The sequence below is a fragment of the Solea senegalensis genome, linkage group LG20, assembly GCF_019176455.1.
Source record: "Solea senegalensis isolate Sse05_10M linkage group LG20, IFAPA_SoseM_1, whole genome shotgun sequence".
NCBI lineage: Eukaryota > Metazoa > Chordata > Actinopteri > Pleuronectiformes > Soleidae > Solea > Solea senegalensis.
In genome coordinates, this window is record NC_058039.1 from 13,914,522 (window position 1) to 13,933,292 (window position 18,771).

The following is an 18,771-nucleotide window of genomic DNA, read 5'->3' on the forward strand; positions in this document are numbered from 1 at the left end:
CAAAAAAGTCATTGGATAGTATGTCATCCGAAATGTGATAAAAGAGTCATAGGTTAGTATGTCGTCCAAAATGTGACAAAAAAGTCATACTATAGTATGTCGTCCAAAATCACTCAAAAAAGTCATACTATAGTATGTCGTCCAAAATGACACCAAAAAGTCATACTATAGTATGTCGTCCAAAATCACTCAAAAAAGTCATACTATAGTATGTCGTCCAAAATCCCCCAAAATGTCATACTATAGTCAGTCAGTCAGTCATATAATATATAGTTATATATAGACATAGTTATAAATCTACTTTTAGCACATTGTTACTGTTCCTCATTAGAGATGCACCGAAAATTTGGTGACCGAAACGTATCGGTGGACAATGGCCAGAAATGGCCAAAAAACGAATTTTCAGTTTTTGGCTGAAAGACTGAGACAGAACGTTGTGATGACGCATGCAAAATCTGTGGCCAGTACGCGCCTATCTACTCCTGTCTCTCCGAGATCAGTTGGGAACACCAATAAAATGGTTCCAACAATCATGAGTCTGCAGGTTTTCTGGTCTGACTGTAATATTTAATGATCATTACACTAATATAAAAATAATAATTGTGAGCTTTATTTTTAAACTTCTCGATTAATGTGCACTGGAACCGTTCTTGTAATGTTATCCTAAAAGTACTTTTTTGGCATTATTTTCATGGACAAAATCCCAGAGTTTTTTGCCACCAACATTTGTGGACAACAAAACTGTTGTATGTGTCCACAAAATGTGTTTACCTGTTACGTACGTATATTACGTATAAGTTTGATGACGTCAAATTAACATCCAGTACTCAGTTAAAATGCATTACAAATATACTAAATACAACATTGTAAAAATACCATGAACCAAAACATTTTATATTAAATGCTTTATTTATCTATTTTTATTGATATTCAGCAATCAATGTTCCATGTGCATTTAGGACAAAAAGAACATAAAAACCAAATTAAAAAAATAAATAAAGAAATAAAAAACATAACAAGAACATGAACATGTAGGGAGTAAGATATAATTGCCAGTAATACACATTATGTATTATCTAAGGTTAGTCAAAGTCCGGCCTGTGTGGTATTATATAATCCACCTTCCTCCAATGTGAAACAAACCGGTCCCTCTTGTAATTCACATCTTCTGTCATTTTCTCCATCCTGTAAATCTCCATTGTGATGTCCATCCACATATTTAAAGTCAGGCCACCAACAAAGTACTACACAGATATTTCTCTCTTTTCCATCATTGAGCATGAGTCCAAAAATAATAAAACTTTCCATTCCAGAGGCAATTGCCTTCCAAAAATCTCTGGTATTGTAGTATGCATTCCCTTCCAATACGTTATAATAACATTACAGAGTTACCGTCATAGTGAGATTTTTGTTAAGGTGTAATAAAATATCTTATCAGGCTTTTCCAACCAAATACCCTCCAGCTCTCTGAGACCCTACATTTCCATTAATATGCTCATATTGTTATCCATTCTTCCTCTGTTTTATCTATTCCTCCTTCCATTTCCCATTTTGTTTTAATGTATAAGGGTCGAGTGTGTTTTCATGTTTATAAGCCCTTTATACAGGCCTGAGATAATACCTCGTCTTTGTTTTAGCTATAAACTAAACAGGTCTTACATTAATGATGCCCCTCGAGTAACACTACTGCGTATGCTCTATGGGCCGCATGACCCGGAAATAAACCCAGAAGTCAGAAACTTTTCTGGCCTATGTGCTGGGTGAGCAGCTCCATAGAAATGAACGTAGCCAAGGGGGCGGAGCTCGATCCAGTTCTCATAATGCATCCATGCTTCCACCTCGTTTATCTCAGCACTAGCTGTGAATGCATGCGCAGTGTGTGAAATCAATGGCCCCTGTGGCGTATTTTGACAGTTATGCGACAACTGTAGATTCATATTCACAATAAAGAACCCACAATCGTAAAATTGCACTTCGCATGTGTATTTATTTTCTCATAACTTTTTGAATTATATTACCACGGTTGCCAATTCCTATTCATGTTGAATAAATCCCAACCGAGTATGTGTGAAGTTATCTCACCCCATACAAATGTATCATCTTTGCTCCCCATGCTTCTATTTCAGCCTCAGAGAAACTGTCCTCTTCCTGTTGTGCAATCCAGCACTCATCTGTCTGAAGACGCGCAGGTCACAACATCAGTCGTCATCCTCTTCGGAGGAAGAGCGCGTCGTCCCGCCACCGTCATCGCGGTAACACCGGGCCATGATGCGCAGCTGCTCCAGGGCCTCCTCGTAGTCGGCTATTTCAGGCCCTTGGGACAGGAAGCTGGGGGCCACGCGGCGGAGGTCGAACGCACTGACGCCACCATGCAGCTGCGACAGCCAGGAGCCGAGCGCTGGGCCCGACTGGAGGGACGCCATGACAGGAACGGACGAAACCACAGAGGCTTGAGACACAGAGAAAAGAAACGTTAAAAAGTACATTATGGAATAAGTTAACCGTACAGTCAGTTTAGTAACAATTCTAATATAAATGTATGTATTTGGGGCCACACGGTGATGTAGTGGTTAGCACTCTCGCTTTGCAGCGAGAAGACCCGGGTTCGAGCCCCAGTTGTAACAAGGACCTTTCTGCATGGAGTTTGCATGTTCTCCCCGTGTGTGTGTGGGTTCTCTCCGGGTTCTCCGGCTTCCTCCCACAGTCCAAAAACATGCAATGTGGGGATTAGTTAAATTGGACACTCTAAATTGAGTGTGAGAGTGAATGGTTGTTTGTCTCTATGTGTGTGTGGCCCTGCAATGGACTGGCAAACTGTCCAGGGTGTACCCCGCCTATTGCCCGATGAAGCTGAGATTGGCACAGCACCCCCCGCGACCCTCTGGTGGAGGATAAAGTGGTTTGATGATGATGATAATGTATGTATTTGTACAAGAAATATAGCCTCATTTACACCATGTGGTTCAGTTTGAAGCAATAACGCAAACTGGATTACGCTTACTTCAATGTAGTTGTCAAACTAGTAATTCTTAAATGTACATTAAGTGTACATCACACTAAATGTAAACATTATAAAAGCTGTTCTTTCCCTGAAAAATATGGTGTTTTAAAATTGCATACATGTACATCCCATATTTTCTGGATGTATCCCAATAAAGTGATTTATAAATAATTAAACTGTTATCTTCATTAAAGCATTGCTAAAACAACAAATCTATGGCCTAAGACCTTTGTCACAGTGTTGTATTTCTGATCATATCCACAAGGTATAAATGTACTCACAGGAAGGTAAAGGAGGCTGACTCTGCAGGAAACCTTGAGGATTTATGGACGAACTGAAAATCTGAGGGAAAGGTGGCGTCAGTCTACTGGGAGTGGACACCAGCTGCAGAGCGCTGTAACAAGAGAGAGTGGCAGTGAGATTTTTTTTCCCCTCCCCGTTGAAACAAGAGTTTAAAGTATTTTCTTCCAGTGTCGGGTCTCACAGAGGAGAAGAAGGGTAGAAAGATCTGATGTAGGACGACAGGACGTCTTCCCCGCTGTAGAGACTGTGCAGGGGAGTGGGAGGTTTAGTCCCCGGAGTCAAAGAGCTGCGGGGAAGAAAATCACAGTTTTAGCAACACATTAGAAAAGCCTCACGTATGGATGCACGTATCTGCGTCTGTCCACATAGCGACAGGTGACGCTAGCCAGTTACCCCTGGCCCCCTAAAAATGACGGTCACTCGTATGTAAACTCATCCAGTGTGATTACAGCATTAGTGTGTGTGTGTGTGTGTGTGTGTGTGTGTGTGTGTGTGTGTGTGTGTAAGCTGCAGGTGCACTCTGTGTGGGGGGGGGGAGGGGGTGGTTGTGAAGGTGATTTTGATTTATTTAATAAAATGTAAATACTAAAAGAACCTGTCTGTGTTTTCTTAATTAACAATTCGGGGAAACCTGCAATCAGAGGGCATGTTCTAACCTGATGAGTCTCTGTCCTTCGTAGCCTCTGAGCATCGTCCACTGTCCGTAGCATCGACCATCGCCTAGTTCAGAGCAGGCGGACAGAGGTTTCCACGGCAGAGCGTCTGAGCAGGCACTCAGAGCGCTGGGCAGAGTGCTGCCGTGTGTCATGGGAAAGGGGACCGCGCCGTACGCAGCCACCACCTATAAAAGATGCACAATCAATACCAGTGGACTACTAAAATAAATAGGTATTTTAACTGTACGCGATGGCGGTTTTGGATCAAAAGCAGCAATAAAAAAAAGTCACCTTTCTGCCCGAAACGGCCAGCGTTTCGGCCACCTGCCACATGGGGACACTGTTGTTTCTCAGCCTGTAAGGCACAGTGAGAGCGTCCAAGGCCAGAGCCAAGACGGCGCTGGAGTGAAACCACAGTGACGCCTGACGGAGGGAGAAAAAAACAGTGACACAGATGTCTTTAGACAGAAATCTCTATTACACATGTTACTTCTGTATACAAGTATAATTTAACAGGGACTCTCAGTTTTACAATGTCATTAATCCTATTCATAGAAGGTGAGATAGATAACTTAATTTTGTTATAATTAACCATGATTGTATTTCTCCAAATCAATGAAGTAAAATGTCAAAATCAGGGGTTAAAAGTATAAAACATATGGGAGAAACTTATTATACTACCCATGAGTATTTCTGTATGATTTCTGTCAAATAAAAACCATTAGTAAAAGCCTTAAAAACATACTTTATGCAAGGGCCATGCTTTACAGAGGCCGCCATGTTTCTACAACAGCCTGAAGGAGCTAAGACAAAACATTTTTAAAAGATTTATATTTAGATTTGGGTCACATCTTTACAAAGTGGGTCCTCATAAGGAAAGTTTGGGAAACACAGATTTAAACAACTTGTTCCTCGACCTATAGTTCTGCCCCCCTCTCTTGCAGTAACCTAACCCTAATTTATATTTTTTATTTTGCTGACTTTCAGTGAGGCTCTGTGTGATTTGGACAACTTGAAGTCCAGGTGGATACTATTGTTAATTTCTGAAGTTAACTGTATTCATTTAATTCAATATCTAAACGTAGGTAAAGCAAATTGTTTCCAAATGACTTAAACCTAATAATCACCTTATACTTCATTAAAAAAAAAAGGGACTGGTGTTGATATTACAATAAGAAATTAAGACTCACGTCATAATTGAGGTGAGGGAAAGTTATGGGGGACGAGGGTCGTCTCCCGAGTCCACCACGAAGAGTCAGAGGACAGAAGAAGGAGCTGTGATTGGCTAGGTGGGCCGTCGCTAACGTGCAGTTCAGCAGATGATACAAGTCCTTCACTGGAGTCTGAGAAAATGAAAATACGATTATAAAATGTTTTTTAAAAAAACACAAGAGAGTCTGGACACTGAGTTGACTGACTCACCGAGTCTGGGTGACTGACAGGTGCTAAACCCCAGGTGAGGATTCCTCTTCCACCATACGAGTCCTGTAGCATCTCTGTGACCTTTGACCCCAGGCCCGCGAAGCCATCGGCCATATCACACAACACCTGGAAACCCTGAGAGGAGATGATGATGATGATGATTAACGTATTGTTGTGTATGTGAGTCGTGCATGTGGAAATTGGAATTTGGAGTTTGTCACACACACACACACACACACAGGCACACGCAAAAAAAACAAGGAAACTATTATAGTATTTAAAACATTGTTTGAGACAAACAAATATTTTTTTTGTTGGCACAGAACCATTAAATCAAAAGAATATGTATACATTTATCTACCTGAAGATAATCGCACTCTTCGATGAAGAAGTGCAGTCTGTCCTCAAGGTTCTCGAGCAGTGCCCCCTGCAGGAGAGACTCTCCCTGACCAAACGCCTCAAGCCGATGAGCCTCCCTGCACACACACAAAGATTATACAAATATGGATTTGCTAATATTAATGTTGTTTTTGTTGTGTAAAGCCTGACATCTGCTGGAGAAGAGCAGGTACTACTCAGCACGTTTACCTACCCGTCATGGTTGTACTGGTGGATGACAGAGATGGTGCGAGGGTGAAGGTGGATCCTGAGGAAATCGGACCACACCTTCACGTTGCCCTCCAGTCTGTAGTGCTTCTGCACTTTAGCCAGGTGACTGTTGACCGTGTCCACACTCACTGAACTTGCTGAGGGGAAGTATTTTTCACACTGGTCACTGCTGTGCTTGACAATACCGTTGGTACGTTCACATGCACGGTTTAATCAAGCCAAGGCTGTAGTCTGACTAAGACAATTGGACAAAATGCAGAGTCCGAAGAAAGACGCCACCGCTGTGTGATTTCCGGCAACAGTACTGCAGTTTATGAGTCGTCTCCTTCTACTTCTGGGTCAAAGACCAGGGAGGAAATGACTCCAGTCCGACTAAGTGTATACACAGACTATGAATCGCATTATCCGGGTATGTTAGTCCGACTAACACTATCTCGATTTTAGTCGGACGAATGGGTTTACATGACATTAAGAAAACAGAATTATTGTCTTAGTTTGACTAAAGTTGGACTTTCTACACGCATGTAAACACACTGATTGAGAGAAAAATGTGTTAATAGGTGAAGAGTTTACCTGAGTGCTGAGGTTGTGAGGAGAAACCAACCTCTGTGAGATTCTCTCCTTTCTAGAAAATTAAAAAGAGAAATTTACAGAACTAGAAATCTAGAATCATTGGTTTAAAATGGTCCATGTTAAGACAAAATAAATGTTTCTTTAGATCTTTAAATATTTTCTATTCACCTGTTATAGAAAGTAAACCACAAAAATGGCAGTACCTAAAACAATTATAACTCATATTGATTGCACCACTACTACTTTTTCTAATGTCAATAAAGACCTTTGTAAACATTTGTATCTTATTGTTTGTTGATTTTATAAACTGTGCAGCACTTTATAACTATGATTTAAATAGTTTTATATGAATAAAGCCTTATTTACTGTATTTAAGATGTTGATTTCTACACATATTTGTGGCTCAGGCTGTAGAGGACACTGCTCAGACACACACTCACCACAGCATGTGATGGTAATGTTGCATGTCATTGTTATTAACATTAAGATAAGATTAGATTTAATTACCATTAACCCATCATCACACACACTCACGTCAAACTTGTCCAGCTCTTCTAGAAAGCTGTTCTTTGCTGGTGGACTTTGTTTGTGCATCCTTAGGTTTCCCTCCCTGAAGAAAAGACCAAACAAACACATTCTTATATTATAAAATAGAACGTGTAAAAGTAATTCATGTCTGTAAAATAAACTCCCATGGAGCAACAGAGCAAATGTGACACCCGGTCACAGAACATGTAATACAAGAATGTTAATCCAGGAGACAGTTTTAGTGGACTGATTTAAAATCACTTTTTAGAATGTCTTGACCTCGTTTACATGCGTAAAAACACACTGCTTTGATTACCTAATAAGCGTTAATGAGCAGTTGAGCAAGAACACCCAATAAAGTGGCCTGTGTGAGTGCCTCCTATTTGGTACATATTTGAAAACAAACCCTCACGTTACCATGTGACAGCAGACGTGTCTTTGCCCGCGTCATACAGATGTCCTTCCTGTCGCAGAGTCTGCAAACTTCCTGTCACGATAAAATGCAGAAACCTGATTAATCTACAGAGTGAGATCATATATACACTTTTATAAACATGACTAGTAGTGGAATAAATGCTTATAAAACCACTGACCAACAGATTTTTAAAGAAACTTGTACATTGACTTTAGATTAATGCACTAACTTGACAAATTAAGAATGTGAGAGGGTGAACTACCTTTGAGATCCATGGCAATGAGGCGAGGCGTGTAGGTGACGTGTCCGCCCAGAGTCTGACCTTCACGAAACATGACATCGCTCTGGATCTCACCAGGCGGTGTCTCCGGGTCGTATGATAAAGACGCATCCTGTGGACAAAAGAGGAGATCAGCAATTTTAAATTTGCTTTTGGATGAAAATAAGAAAGCTTGAGTGACTTTTTTAATTGGCAGAACCACTTCACCAAAGTTAATTGTATATAATTTTTTAGAAGTTTGCTGATATTTTACTTGTTTAGCAGCACATACATGGATACTCTATGAATAGAATTTAAGAACGTTATAAACTCTTTCACAAAATCCATAAAGCAATGACTATTGGACAATTTTATCATTTGGACGAGTATGTTGTTGACTTTTTACTAACTTTACAAGACTATTGTATTTTATACATTATTATAGAGCTGCAGTTAACCTTTATCTTAATAATCCATTAACCTGTGTACTTTCACATTCGGTCCACAAAATGTTGATCACCTCCAAATAATGATGTCCTCAAATGTCTTGTTTTGTCCACAAACCAACAGATATCAGTTTTAATTTGGGGTTTAAGTTATTGTTGTCAAATGGAACATATAAACCAGAACATATGCACATTTAGGAAGCTGAAAAATCAGAAATCTTCTTTTAACATACAGAGTGTTCATAAGTTATATACATATAAAAACAACTTTGGTTTTAGTAGGTAAATCAGGTACATTTACATAACTTATGAAATTACAACACACTTGACAACACTTTTGAAATAAAGGAATAATTTTAAATACAAATGCACTTATTGATATAGTGATACATCATCTAAATATAGTATTTGGTAAAGGTCTAGTTCCTCCTAACTTCTTAAACTACAGGATAATAAGTGAATGTCTGACCTAGTTTGTAATCGAAAATGATTTAATTTATTCTAAACATTTTACTTGACTGTGACGTAATCAATAATTACTTTTGTGTGGAAAAGGTAATTTATTTTTTGTTTAAACATGACTAATTCTCCCATTTCAAAGAGGCTACACACCTGATACACATGACATAAAAACATACTTTTCATGCTCTAACTCTTACAAACTAAATAATCTCACATTTCCACTTAAATTAGAAAGTTTAAACGTTGATAATATTCATATTCTCACTCAACATCGTGCTCAGTGTCAGGCAACCCATGTAAAGCTAACTCAGCTAAACTAGCATAGCGTTAGCTGCTCCGGACTTTCCCCACCTGTAAATTCCACCAGTGAGTCCCGACAAAGTTCGAATAATGTCCGAGCTGAAGAGTGACGACTTCTCTACAGACGCCGCTCATCGTGACGGGATCAAACAAACAATTTTGAATGGTTTATGTCCTCTGTGTGGACATGTTGGACATGTTTGGAGATGACAACGCCGGAGAGGACAGCGACAGACTAGCGGAGGGGCGGGCATTCTAGAACATGCGGGAATTCTATTGGCTGAGAGGAAAGCAGGGCGAATTAAGATTGGATGTAGAGGTAACAAGGATGATAGTTGGGTTTCACCGTGCCGTAGTCTCACATGTGGTGTAAACATCCGTCACACGGATATTTATTTTACATACTTTATTTTATTTTATTTTATTTTATTTTATAAAAGGCTCTGTTTTGTAAGATTTTTTTCCGGGTCAGTTTTTACGAGATCCCCCCCCCAGATCTGTTTTTCTGAATAATAATAAAAATAGGTCTGTTTCTACCAAAAAAAAAAATTCGGGACTGTTTTCACCATATTTCTTTTTTCCGGATGTGTTTTTACAGTCTTTCTTTTTCAGGCATGTTTTTACGAGATTTTTTATTTATTTTATTAATAATTTTTATTTTGAATCAAAATAACACAATCCTCATATAATAGCATTTAAAAACTTCAACTGATGAATTGAGTCATTTTAATGTCATTTTAATTATATTAACGTGATTTTCCTGAAAATTCCTGATGCAGTCTGTGTCACCTTTATTGGCTCTGTCATAAAGTTATAATAATATTAAATATCTTAAATATGCAGAAATTTGAGATATGGTGACATAGAGAAGTGTGTTAACATGAAGTCTGAGGTTGTTTTTATTTACAGCCAGTGATTTTCAACACATGTGGAAGTTTTGTTTTTTTCTTTTATTAAAGCAGCAATGGAGTAAGTTTGAATTTGTGGGTCTTGAATTCAACACAGTCGACATTTCAGGTTGTGAGACAGGATTGTAACAGGTGATGAGACACAGACTGTATGGACATGTGGACAAACATCCCTTCAACCATCTTTATTGATGAATCCTTAAAACCACACACAGGCTCTGGTGGTCATTCCTGATGCTTTGAGTAAAGCCTTTACTCATTCTCCTGGAACAGGTTGACAAGAGGCTGGAACCAGATGGACACATCCTTCATCTTGTCCTCCAGGGTGGACCGCAGGTCCTCTGTGGTCGTCTCAAGGCGCTCCTTGATGTCCTCAGCTGTGGCCTGGATCTTGTCCTGCAGGTTGTCCGTCTGGGACTTGAGCAGGTCGTTGAGTGTGGAGATCTTGGCCTGAGCGTTGTCCTGCACCTTAGAGAAGTACGGCTCAAAGCGAGTCTTCACCTCCTCCATGTTGTCCGACGTACGAGTCTGAAGCTCCTCAAAGAAGTCAGCAACTTGTCTGAGGACACAAGAGTGAAGAGTGAATCTGTGTTATATAGGTTCTGACAATTGGCTTTATGGTTAGCTAGATATCTAGCAATGTAGGTAGGAAGATTCAAACTCACAGGTTTTGATAATATTTAAACTTAACATCATATTTAAGAAAGACTACAGTGTAAAATTGACTTAAAAGTACACATTGTCACTTTGTACTGTAGTACTACATATATATACTATATATACAGTACATTTTACATTGTCATGTTAAATGTTAGGTAACTTTTTTTGAGTTTAGTAGAAGAAAAACTATTGAGAACAGGAGTAACTTTTTTTCCCTCAGTTTCTTCTGCAGGGTTAGTTCAGATTAGCAGGTAAACTTATTTAAACTACCAGAGCGCCTTTCAGGACATCCATCTGTCCTCAGTGTCTCACCTCTTGATGCCCTCCGTGTCCTTGGTGAGGCGTTTCTTCATTTTGTGGTTGTAGGCCGTCAGCCTGATTCTGACGTCGTCGGCGTTCTGCTCCATCATGGTATGCAGCTCCTGGACATACTTGTCCATCTGCTCCCGGGCCTCCTCCATGTGCTGGCGGAGTTTCTCGGCCATTGTCTTCAGGTCCTCGCCCAGATTCTTTGCGGCCTCCTGCGTGTACGGGGCCAGTTTGTCCTGCACATCCTTGCTGTACGAGGTCAGCTCGGACATGCTGTCCCGTATCAAGGTGCTGGAGAAAAGTCATTGTGTACAGGGTTTGTTAAAGTCGTCCTACACTTACTATCACATCATTTATCCTATTGTCTAAACGTGTTACTTGAAATGCCCCTTCAGAGATGTGGACTTGAGACAAACCTGAGACTCAAACCCAGTTTTTTTACTGGAAAAAACTGAAAAAGTTTAACTGAAATATTGGGCCGAAATTTGCTAAAACTAAACTGAGATGTCAGAAACGTGGATTTGAGACTCAGAAGCTCGTCTTGTACTAAAACCTCCAAATGTTTCAAGGAAAATGTATAGAGTTTAACTGAAATATTGTAGAAAGTGTAGAAATTGCTGAAACTAAACCGAGACGTGTCAGAAAAGTGGACTTGAGACTCAAGACTCCACGTCTCACCTCACTGACTCTTGGGTTAACTGTTACATAACCAATGTCTATCAGTGCTAAACCATAATACTGACACTAATAATTAACTTTATTTTGTAGATAAAAGGAGTTGCTGCATGAACTTGATAGAAAATGTCAGGTCTATAAAGAAGGTGGTGTGAATTCAAACTCACTCCAGTTCTCTGTTGATCTGGGAATTCTTGGTGTTCTTGACAAACTCGTCAGCTTTTGAGCTCAAGTCACTGAAATAATCCGCAAACTCATCGACGTTGAGGAGCCAGGAATTCCTCCCGTCTGCCTGAGGAACACTTTTGGCCTGGCAGCCTGTTTTCAACACAAAACAATCTATGATGCACCTTGTAACATTCTATTGGGTTATTTTTTCGTTACATTTGGGTCATAGGTCATTGAAAACACAAGTGCTAAAAAAACAAACACACAAAATCTCAAAGATTTAATAAATCTACAAACAAACTCTCATATTTTGAGAAAACTCGCAAAATGATTCTATCATTTAAAATGTTTGAGGAAAATACTGTATTTTCAAAATAAAGCTTTCAAATTATATAAGACTCAATATAATTTATTTTTCTCCCCTCCTCTGTCTCTTCCTTCCTTCCTTCCTTCCATCCTCCCCTTCCCTCTGTCTCACTCCCTCCCTTCCTTCATCCCTCCTTTCTCTTTATCTCTCTCCCTCCCTTCCCTCCTTCCTCCCTCTCTCTGTCTCTCCCTGCCTTCCTTCCTTTCTTCCTTCCCTCTATTTCCCTTTTAATGTTTTAATTTATTTTTCTTTAAACCTTCCTGACTTTGTTATGAAAATAAGTGGGAAAAAACAGTGACATATATATTTTTGACAATAATTATTTAAATATGGATTATAACTGGAATAGAAAGATGTTTGTTTTTTTAATGGTAGTGGAAGTTTTGAACTTACCTGACCAAACTGCCAGAGCGAAGATAACTGCAAACATCCTCATGATGATGAGACAAGTGGACACCTGGAAAATCCAACCATAAACACAGTAAGTTACTAATATCTATAAGGAAAAACACTGATATATATATATATATATATATATATATATATAAATACAAGGCTCTAAAGAATGTATCAGCCTTTATAAATATTTGTCGGCTAAAAACAAATAAAAAAAATGAAATGATTCAGTGAGTGTCTCACCTCAGTGAATCCTGATCTGAGAAACTGTCTGAGCTCATCACTGTATTTATACGCTGATGTGATCCGATAAATGTCAGCAGGATTGCTGACCTGCGTCCGAAGTTCCCAGCGAAAACTGTGCTGTTGTCACCTTTTATTGCTCCACATGGAAGGAGCACAGGTCACAAATGAGACGCCAAGGTCTGACCTCAGCTCCGTCACCAGGTGAAAACCTCTCATCTCCTTGACTGATTATCTGCAGATAATGAGATGATCAGAAAACAACGCTGTACTCGTTTGCCAGAGACACTGTCTCTGCTGATCAACCAGCAGCAGGTGGAAAGGCTAAAGGTCACTCTGTTCATACAAATCACTGTCCAGTTGCTCTGGTCCAGAGTCTGTTTTATGCAACTCATAATATACTACAATTAACCTCCAATACACTTAGAACTGAGATTAATCAATAACTTTATATTGAACACTATGAAGATTTAATCTTCCTTTTTGTCTAGTTGTTAAAAAAACAAAGACACAGTGTACTGTACGTGAAAGTTACCTTTACATGTTTTGGGTGTTTTTTTCTTCTTAAAATGCAGTTAAAGTTACATTTTCTAAACAGGAAGTTGACAACTCTATAAGCAAGAATGCTAATGTCCGGACATAAGCAAGAATTCTAATGCTTGTTTAGACTTAAACAAGAATGCTAATGTATGGATTTCAAGCAAGAAGGCTAATGTAAGGTAATGACCAAGAATGCTAATGCTAATTCCTGGACATAAGCATGAATCCAATGCTAGTGTTCAGACTCAAGTGAGAATGATAATGTTCAAAATTTAAGCAAGAAAGCTAACGCTGAAGTCAGGACATAAGCAAGAATGCTAATGTCTGTATTTAAGCAAGAATGCTAATGCCCGGTAATAGGCAAAAAAGCTAATGTTAATGTCTAGACATAAATGACAATGCTGTAAATACTTTGTAATTTTGATTTTTTTTTCCCCAAAAATAAAGAGTATACGTGTTTGTAGAACAGTGGAGAAGTCCCCAAATATCTAAATCATTATTGTTATACATGTTGCTTTTTGCGGCCACACTGTGATGTTGTGGTTAGCACTCTTGCCTTGCAGCGAGAAGACCCGGGTTCGAGCCCCGGTTGGAACAAGGGCCTTTCTGCATGGAGTTTGCATGTTCTCCCCGTGTGTGTGTGGGTTCTCTCCGGGTTCTCCGGCTTCCTCCCACAGTCCAAAAACATGCAATGTGGGGATTAGGTGAATTGGACACTCTAAATTGACCATAAGAGTGAGCGTGAGAGTGAATGGTTGTTTGTCTCTAGTTGTGTGTGGCCCTGCGATGGACTGGCGAACTGTCCAGGGTGTACCCCGCCTATCGCCCGATGTAGCTGAGATTGGCACAGCACCCCCCGTGACCCTCTGGTGGAGGATAAAGCGGTTAGATGATGACTGACTGATGTTGCTTTTTGCATATTTGGTTGACTCTCAGTTTGTTTATGTTAAACTAGTTACACACAGAGGCGTCATATTAACTCAGTTCAAGTTTATGTGGAAGATTAATATCATGTGCAATGCTTGCATGTGCTCTTCATCCTTCACATTCTTCGTCATAGCTTTTTCTTTTCCCTTTTTTATTCTATTTAATTTTTTCAGAAGTGATGAAAGTGACAAAGTGAGTGTGTGATTTTGACCAAACAGCTGCTGTTGAGGTCATAAATAGTAAAACTGTTGCTCAACAGTCCAATTTATCTTCCATTTCTACCAAATGAAAATGACTTAATTAAGAACCTCGAAAAAGTTCAAGAAATTGCATTTATTTTGACATATATTTAGTGGGGGGTTTTTCGTGTGTAAAAAGGTTTAAAGACAAAATTCAGATCAATTCATTCACTCTGTTTATTGTTCTTTCACAGGTCACACAGATGTAAACAGTCAAGACAAATAAATATTGACATTTATGCAGAGAGAGCATATAAAACATAGAAAATGAGGTAACATCACTGCTGAGGCGGCAGCAGGAGAAAATAACTTAAACCTAACACAGCTTCAGGGTTTGTTTGTCTTTTTACTGCATCATCTTGGTGAAGGACTGCCAGAGAGTGGTCAGTTGCTTCTTCAGGTTCTGAGCGTCGCCGTCCAGCTTGGCCCTCAGCTCCTCTCCCAATGGAGCCAAGTTCTTCTGGATCTCCTGGGTCTTCTGGCTCAGCTGGGACTGGAAGTTCTGGGTCATGGGGATCATGCTCCTCTGAAACTCCTCCACACTCTCCTCCATCTTCTCTTTCATCTCCTCCGTGTAGGGCACCACCTGGCCCTGCAGCTCCTTCACGGTCTTCTCCAGCTGCAACTTCAGCTCCTGGCTCCTCTGCAGCAGGATGGCCCTCAGCGCGTCAGAGTCCATGGCGTTGGCATAAGGCACAGCCTCGCTCCTCAGGTCCTCCACCTTCTTCTGCAGGTCCGACGCCAGCTCCTCGGCATAGGGCTGCAGATTGGTGCCCATGGTGGTCAGATCTTTCTGCAGGCGGAGCTGCAGCCGCTGGGCTTCCTTGGAGAGCTTAGACATGAGGTCCTTGGTGAGAGGAGCCACCTGAGTGCGCATGGCATCGCTGAAATGGTTGACAGCATTGGTGCTCTCAGAGATGAGTGTGCTGTGGAGACACAAACACCAAAAACGCTGAGTAAGTCAGGAAAAACTGTTCTTTATGTATTATGTAAAAATTAAACACACATGTGTACTGCCTCAGTTACACAACAGACAATGTGATGAGTCATTAAATCCATAAAAACTAGAGCTGAAACAATTAATCGATTATTAATCGATTACTAAATTAATCAACAACTATTTTGGTAATCGATAATCTTTTTTTTTTTCATGAGTATTTTCTTCAACTCTTTGCTCTGGATAACAAAGAAATCATTAAAAGTGAATCATCTTGGTTTGTGGAAAAAACAAGACATTTGAGAACATCATAATTTCCAGGTGTGACGAACACCGATCAACATTTTTTAAGGTTTTCTGATACTGTTGATTAATCGGTTATGAAAATAATCGTTGCAGCTCTAATAAAAACACAATCAATGTTTTTTAAAGGTGTGTTATCGAATCCACAATTCGCCATCTTTTTGCTCTGTTTTTGGTCTCTACCAACTCTGTTCACAAATCCTTCTATGTTCTATGTTCATCAGCTGTGACTGGGTATTGAGTATTTGGGGTTTTTAGAGCTTCTAACTGCAGCAGAAAACAAGACCACGACTGCACCAAAACAGTAAAGTTTGCAGCCAAAACAAAACTTTGACCTAAAACTAACTTTTCTGTCCTACTATTTTCTTATTTCAATTCATTATTGATATAAAATGCTAAAGGTAAAGCTACATAAAGCCTTTACTTTAAATACAGTGTGACTCTTAGACTCTTACTTCACTTCCTTTCCCAGCTCAGACTGTCGGATCTGCTTCAGAGAGTCCTCAGCAGTCGAGGTTGCCTTGCCAACGTAGTCCCAGAAAGCATCTCTGACCATGTCGATCTGCTGTTTGGGCTGTTGCTGCTTCACGGCTCTGGCATTGCAGCCTGAACGAAAAGAACAGAGGAGAAAACATTTATTTTAAAATAGTTCACTCTCATCTTTTATGACACAGATGAAAAGAGCAGCTTTTTAAAAAGCACTTTTAAATGGGCAAACCAGACTTTTTTTTTTAATTTAACTTTGAGTAAAATGCTAGGAAAAATACAACAGATTTATTTGGCAACCCATAAAATATCTCCATGACCCATTATTGATTTATAATGAGTAAATCTTGTGGGCCAAGTAAAACACTTTTGCGGAAACCTTTGGCCCATGAGCCTCACTTTGGGCAGCCCTGACACAGATGCTGAAAATGTTGATTACTTTACCTGTGAAAACGGCGAGAACAAGCACCACAAGGATCTTCATGACTCTAAAAGGAAAACATGCCAAATTTTAGTTTTTTGGTTATTTTTCATTTGAAGCTCAAAGCGTCAGAGGGAACAGCTCGTCGCTGGAGTCTCACCTGAGTTCGCTGTTCAGTCGGTGGCCGAGTGTGAGAGTGTGTGTCCTGCCCTGGACTTTGATGGACATATATATACCGTAGTGAGCTGAGCTGTATGGATGACACAGATGACACAGAGGAGTAAAGTCCAGTGAGTGCTGTGCTGTCACCTCTGCGTCCACATGACAGTAGTGTTAATGATGCTTTGTCCACGAATGATGACATCTATTGTAAAGTCAACACTGCAATCTTCTGTAATCTTAAAGTTTTCTTTGTGCTCTCATTCCCCTGTAAATTGTAACACGTCTCAGTGTGTTTTCGTCAAGATTTAGGAGAGAAATTTAAAAAATATAAAATGTATAATATAACTTTAAACACGCTGCCTATTTTTTAAAAATGTTTTGATGATGTACAAACTGTAAAATTACAATGAAAAATGTAAAAACACATACAATACTACTAATAAGCTTGATTTGTGTTGTGTTTTTTGATGCCACAAATGAATTGTATTATGTTTTTTGAAAAGGAAAATATGAAAGAATATGAAAAATATGAAACGAAAAAATTAAATATAAATAATGAATACAATATCAAATATTAATACATTGATTAATTTAATTATTTCCTTGCAAGATTTATTGAACTTATTGCACCACGTGGAGGATAAAGCTGTAGAAAATTGATTGATGCTTTAAACTTACAATTTGTTCTATAGCTAGCTAACTGGAAAGCTAACCACCTAGCTAATTAGAATGTTAGCTAAGCCAGCTACCTTCCTAGATAAATAGATAAATGCATTTCTATTTGTACAATTTGCTCTATACCTAGCTAATTAGAAAGCTAACTAACTAGAAAACCAGCTATCTAGCTAAATTAATAAATAGATAAATGCAGCTTTATTCATACAATTATACCTAGCTAATTAGAAAGATAGCTAACCAAAGGGTTAGCTAACTAAAAATGTACCAACTCTTATGGACATTATGGAAATATTCTACATAAACAAATAACTAAACAACCTTCATCAACCATTAGAAATGTGATGAAGTCTCAGAATACAAAATAAACTAAACAGTCACCACATTTACGCTAACAGGAATAGGAATGAAAAGCACCAAGGGACCATGTGAATGTGGGTGACTAATACAAAACCGTGATGCTCATTCATTCACTCATTACGCGATTGCATTACGTTCCATTTATGTCCAATTACAACTGGAACGCATCATTGCCGGTGTCCATTGTTAACTTCATTGTGACTTGTACTATTAAATATAAATTCTAATTTTAAAATGATATTAATTTTGTTGAGACACCACTGTGGTTGGATGTGTAGGTCAGTGAAATGTGGGCAGGACTTTGATCCAGCTGTTCCACACAAGCTGCAGATTATCTTCACTCAGGAGTGTTTTGTTTTTCCTCACTGACGCACTGATAACACAGATGAGCTCAGGAGAAAATAATAATCAACATCCTACTGTTTTCATGTGATGCACACACAGAGACAATGACACTCAGAGACAAAGAGGTCTCACTCACTAAGATAAAGAACCAAAAAATGTGATGAGCTGTTGTTTACATTCACTGGATCAATGGAGGAACAGTGAATACATAATTTAAGTACAGTCTAAATCCATTGTGAGAGAGGAATTCTTCAAATTTCCTACTTTATTTTCAATATTTTTTGTTTGTGGATGTGTAAATATTTTAGCTACAATACAGTGATAAAGATTCTCTAACCTTTTCATGATGACTGTTTTAGATTTATGATGTCACCAGAGAGTTTATTTCAAAACCCTCATCTCTGAATCAAAATCGTCCATAAAATTTGGAACATTTATGCTAAACAAATGACAGTTTCAGAGTATTTTCCTTTCTTTCTATTTAGCTAGGTATCTTTCAAGTTCAACTCAATTTCTAGTTACATAACTTTCTTGTTAGCTATCTTTGTAGTTAGCCAACTTTGTTGCGAGCCAACTTTCTGGTTAACTAGCTTTTTAGTTACCCAACTGTCTAATTACCTAGCTTTCTAGTTTGCTAAATTTCTCTGTATTGTATTACAGAGAAATTACATTTAAC

The 18,771-nt window shown here is 39.0% G+C and overlaps 3 protein-coding genes across 3 annotated transcripts; all 3 read right to left on the reverse strand.

Annotated features, from left to right (window-relative positions):
• Positions 1–1,263: 1,263 nt before the first annotated feature.
• On the reverse strand, positions 1,264–9,384 carry msto1 (misato mitochondrial distribution and morphology regulator 1). Its single transcript, XM_044052358.1, has 14 exons — positions 9,026–9,384; positions 7,770–7,899; positions 7,510–7,579; positions 7,099–7,174; positions 6,565–6,616; positions 5,975–6,128; positions 5,744–5,858; positions 5,383–5,517; positions 5,151–5,303; positions 4,252–4,383; positions 3,961–4,145; positions 3,486–3,590; positions 3,283–3,395; positions 1,264–2,449 (listed from the first exon to the last, which is right to left on the reverse strand). The coding sequence occupies exons 1-14, from the start codon at positions 9,107–9,109 to the stop codon at positions 2,199–2,201; spliced, it is 1,755 nt and encodes a 584-aa protein (XP_043908293.1). The 5' UTR covers positions 9,110–9,384; the 3' UTR covers positions 1,264–2,198.
• Positions 9,385–9,905: 521 nt separating this feature from the next.
• LOC122786238 (apolipoprotein Eb-like) lies at positions 9,906–13,007 on the reverse strand. The gene is made up of 5 exons (XM_044052390.1): positions 12,701–13,007; positions 12,455–12,518; positions 11,694–11,844; positions 10,855–11,142; positions 9,906–10,441 (listed from the first exon to the last, which is right to left on the reverse strand). Exons 2-5 carry the CDS (start codon positions 12,495–12,497, stop codon positions 10,135–10,137), a joined length of 789 nt encoding a protein of 262 aa, XP_043908325.1. The 5' UTR covers positions 12,498–12,518; positions 12,701–13,007; the 3' UTR covers positions 9,906–10,134.
• Positions 13,008–14,565: 1,558 nt separating this feature from the next.
• Positions 14,566–16,796, reverse strand: LOC122786237 (apolipoprotein A-IV-like). Its single transcript, XM_044052389.1, has 4 exons — positions 16,714–16,796; positions 16,577–16,620; positions 16,102–16,252; positions 14,566–15,332 (listed from the first exon to the last, which is right to left on the reverse strand). The coding sequence occupies exons 1-4, from the start codon at positions 16,779–16,781 to the stop codon at positions 14,753–14,755; spliced, it is 843 nt and encodes a 280-aa protein (XP_043908324.1). The 5' UTR covers positions 16,782–16,796; the 3' UTR covers positions 14,566–14,752.
• Between the last annotated feature and the right edge of the window lie 1,975 nt (positions 16,797–18,771).

Coding starts and splice junctions, on each gene's coding strand:
- LOC122786237 (XM_044052389.1), bottom strand. CDS start 16,781: ATGTCCATCAAAGTCCAGGGCAGGACACACACTCTCACACTCGGCCAC. Junction 16,253..16,576: donor TGTTCTCGCCGTTTTCACAG/GTAAAGTAATCA, acceptor CTTTTCGTTCAG/GCTGCAATGCCAGAGCCGTG. Junction 15,333..16,101: donor GAGCTGGGAAAGGAAGTGAA/GTAAGAGTCTAA, acceptor GTGTCTCCACAG/CACACTCATCTCTGAGAGCA.
- LOC122786238 (XM_044052390.1), bottom strand. CDS start 12,497: ATGAGGATGTTTGCAGTTATCTTCGCTCTGGCAGTTTGGTCAG. Junction 11,143..11,693: donor CAGATCAACAGAGAACTGGA/GTGAGTTTGAAT, acceptor ACTTTTCTCCAG/CACCTTGATACGGGACAGCA. Junction 10,442..10,854: donor GACACGGAGGGCATCAAGAG/GTGAGACACTGA, acceptor TTGTGTCCTCAG/ACAAGTTGCTGACTTCTTTG.
- msto1 (XM_044052358.1), bottom strand. CDS start 9,109: ATGAGCGGCGTCTGTAGAGAAGTCGTCACTCTTCAGCTCGGACATTAT. Junction 7,175..7,509: donor GACACGTCTGCTGTCACATG/GTAACGTGAGGG, acceptor TCTTTTCTTCAG/GGAGGGAAACCTAAGGATGC. Junction 3,396..3,485: donor TTCTACCCTTCTTCTCCTCT/GTGAGACCCGAC, acceptor CTCTTGTTACAG/CGCTCTGCAGCTGGTGTCCA.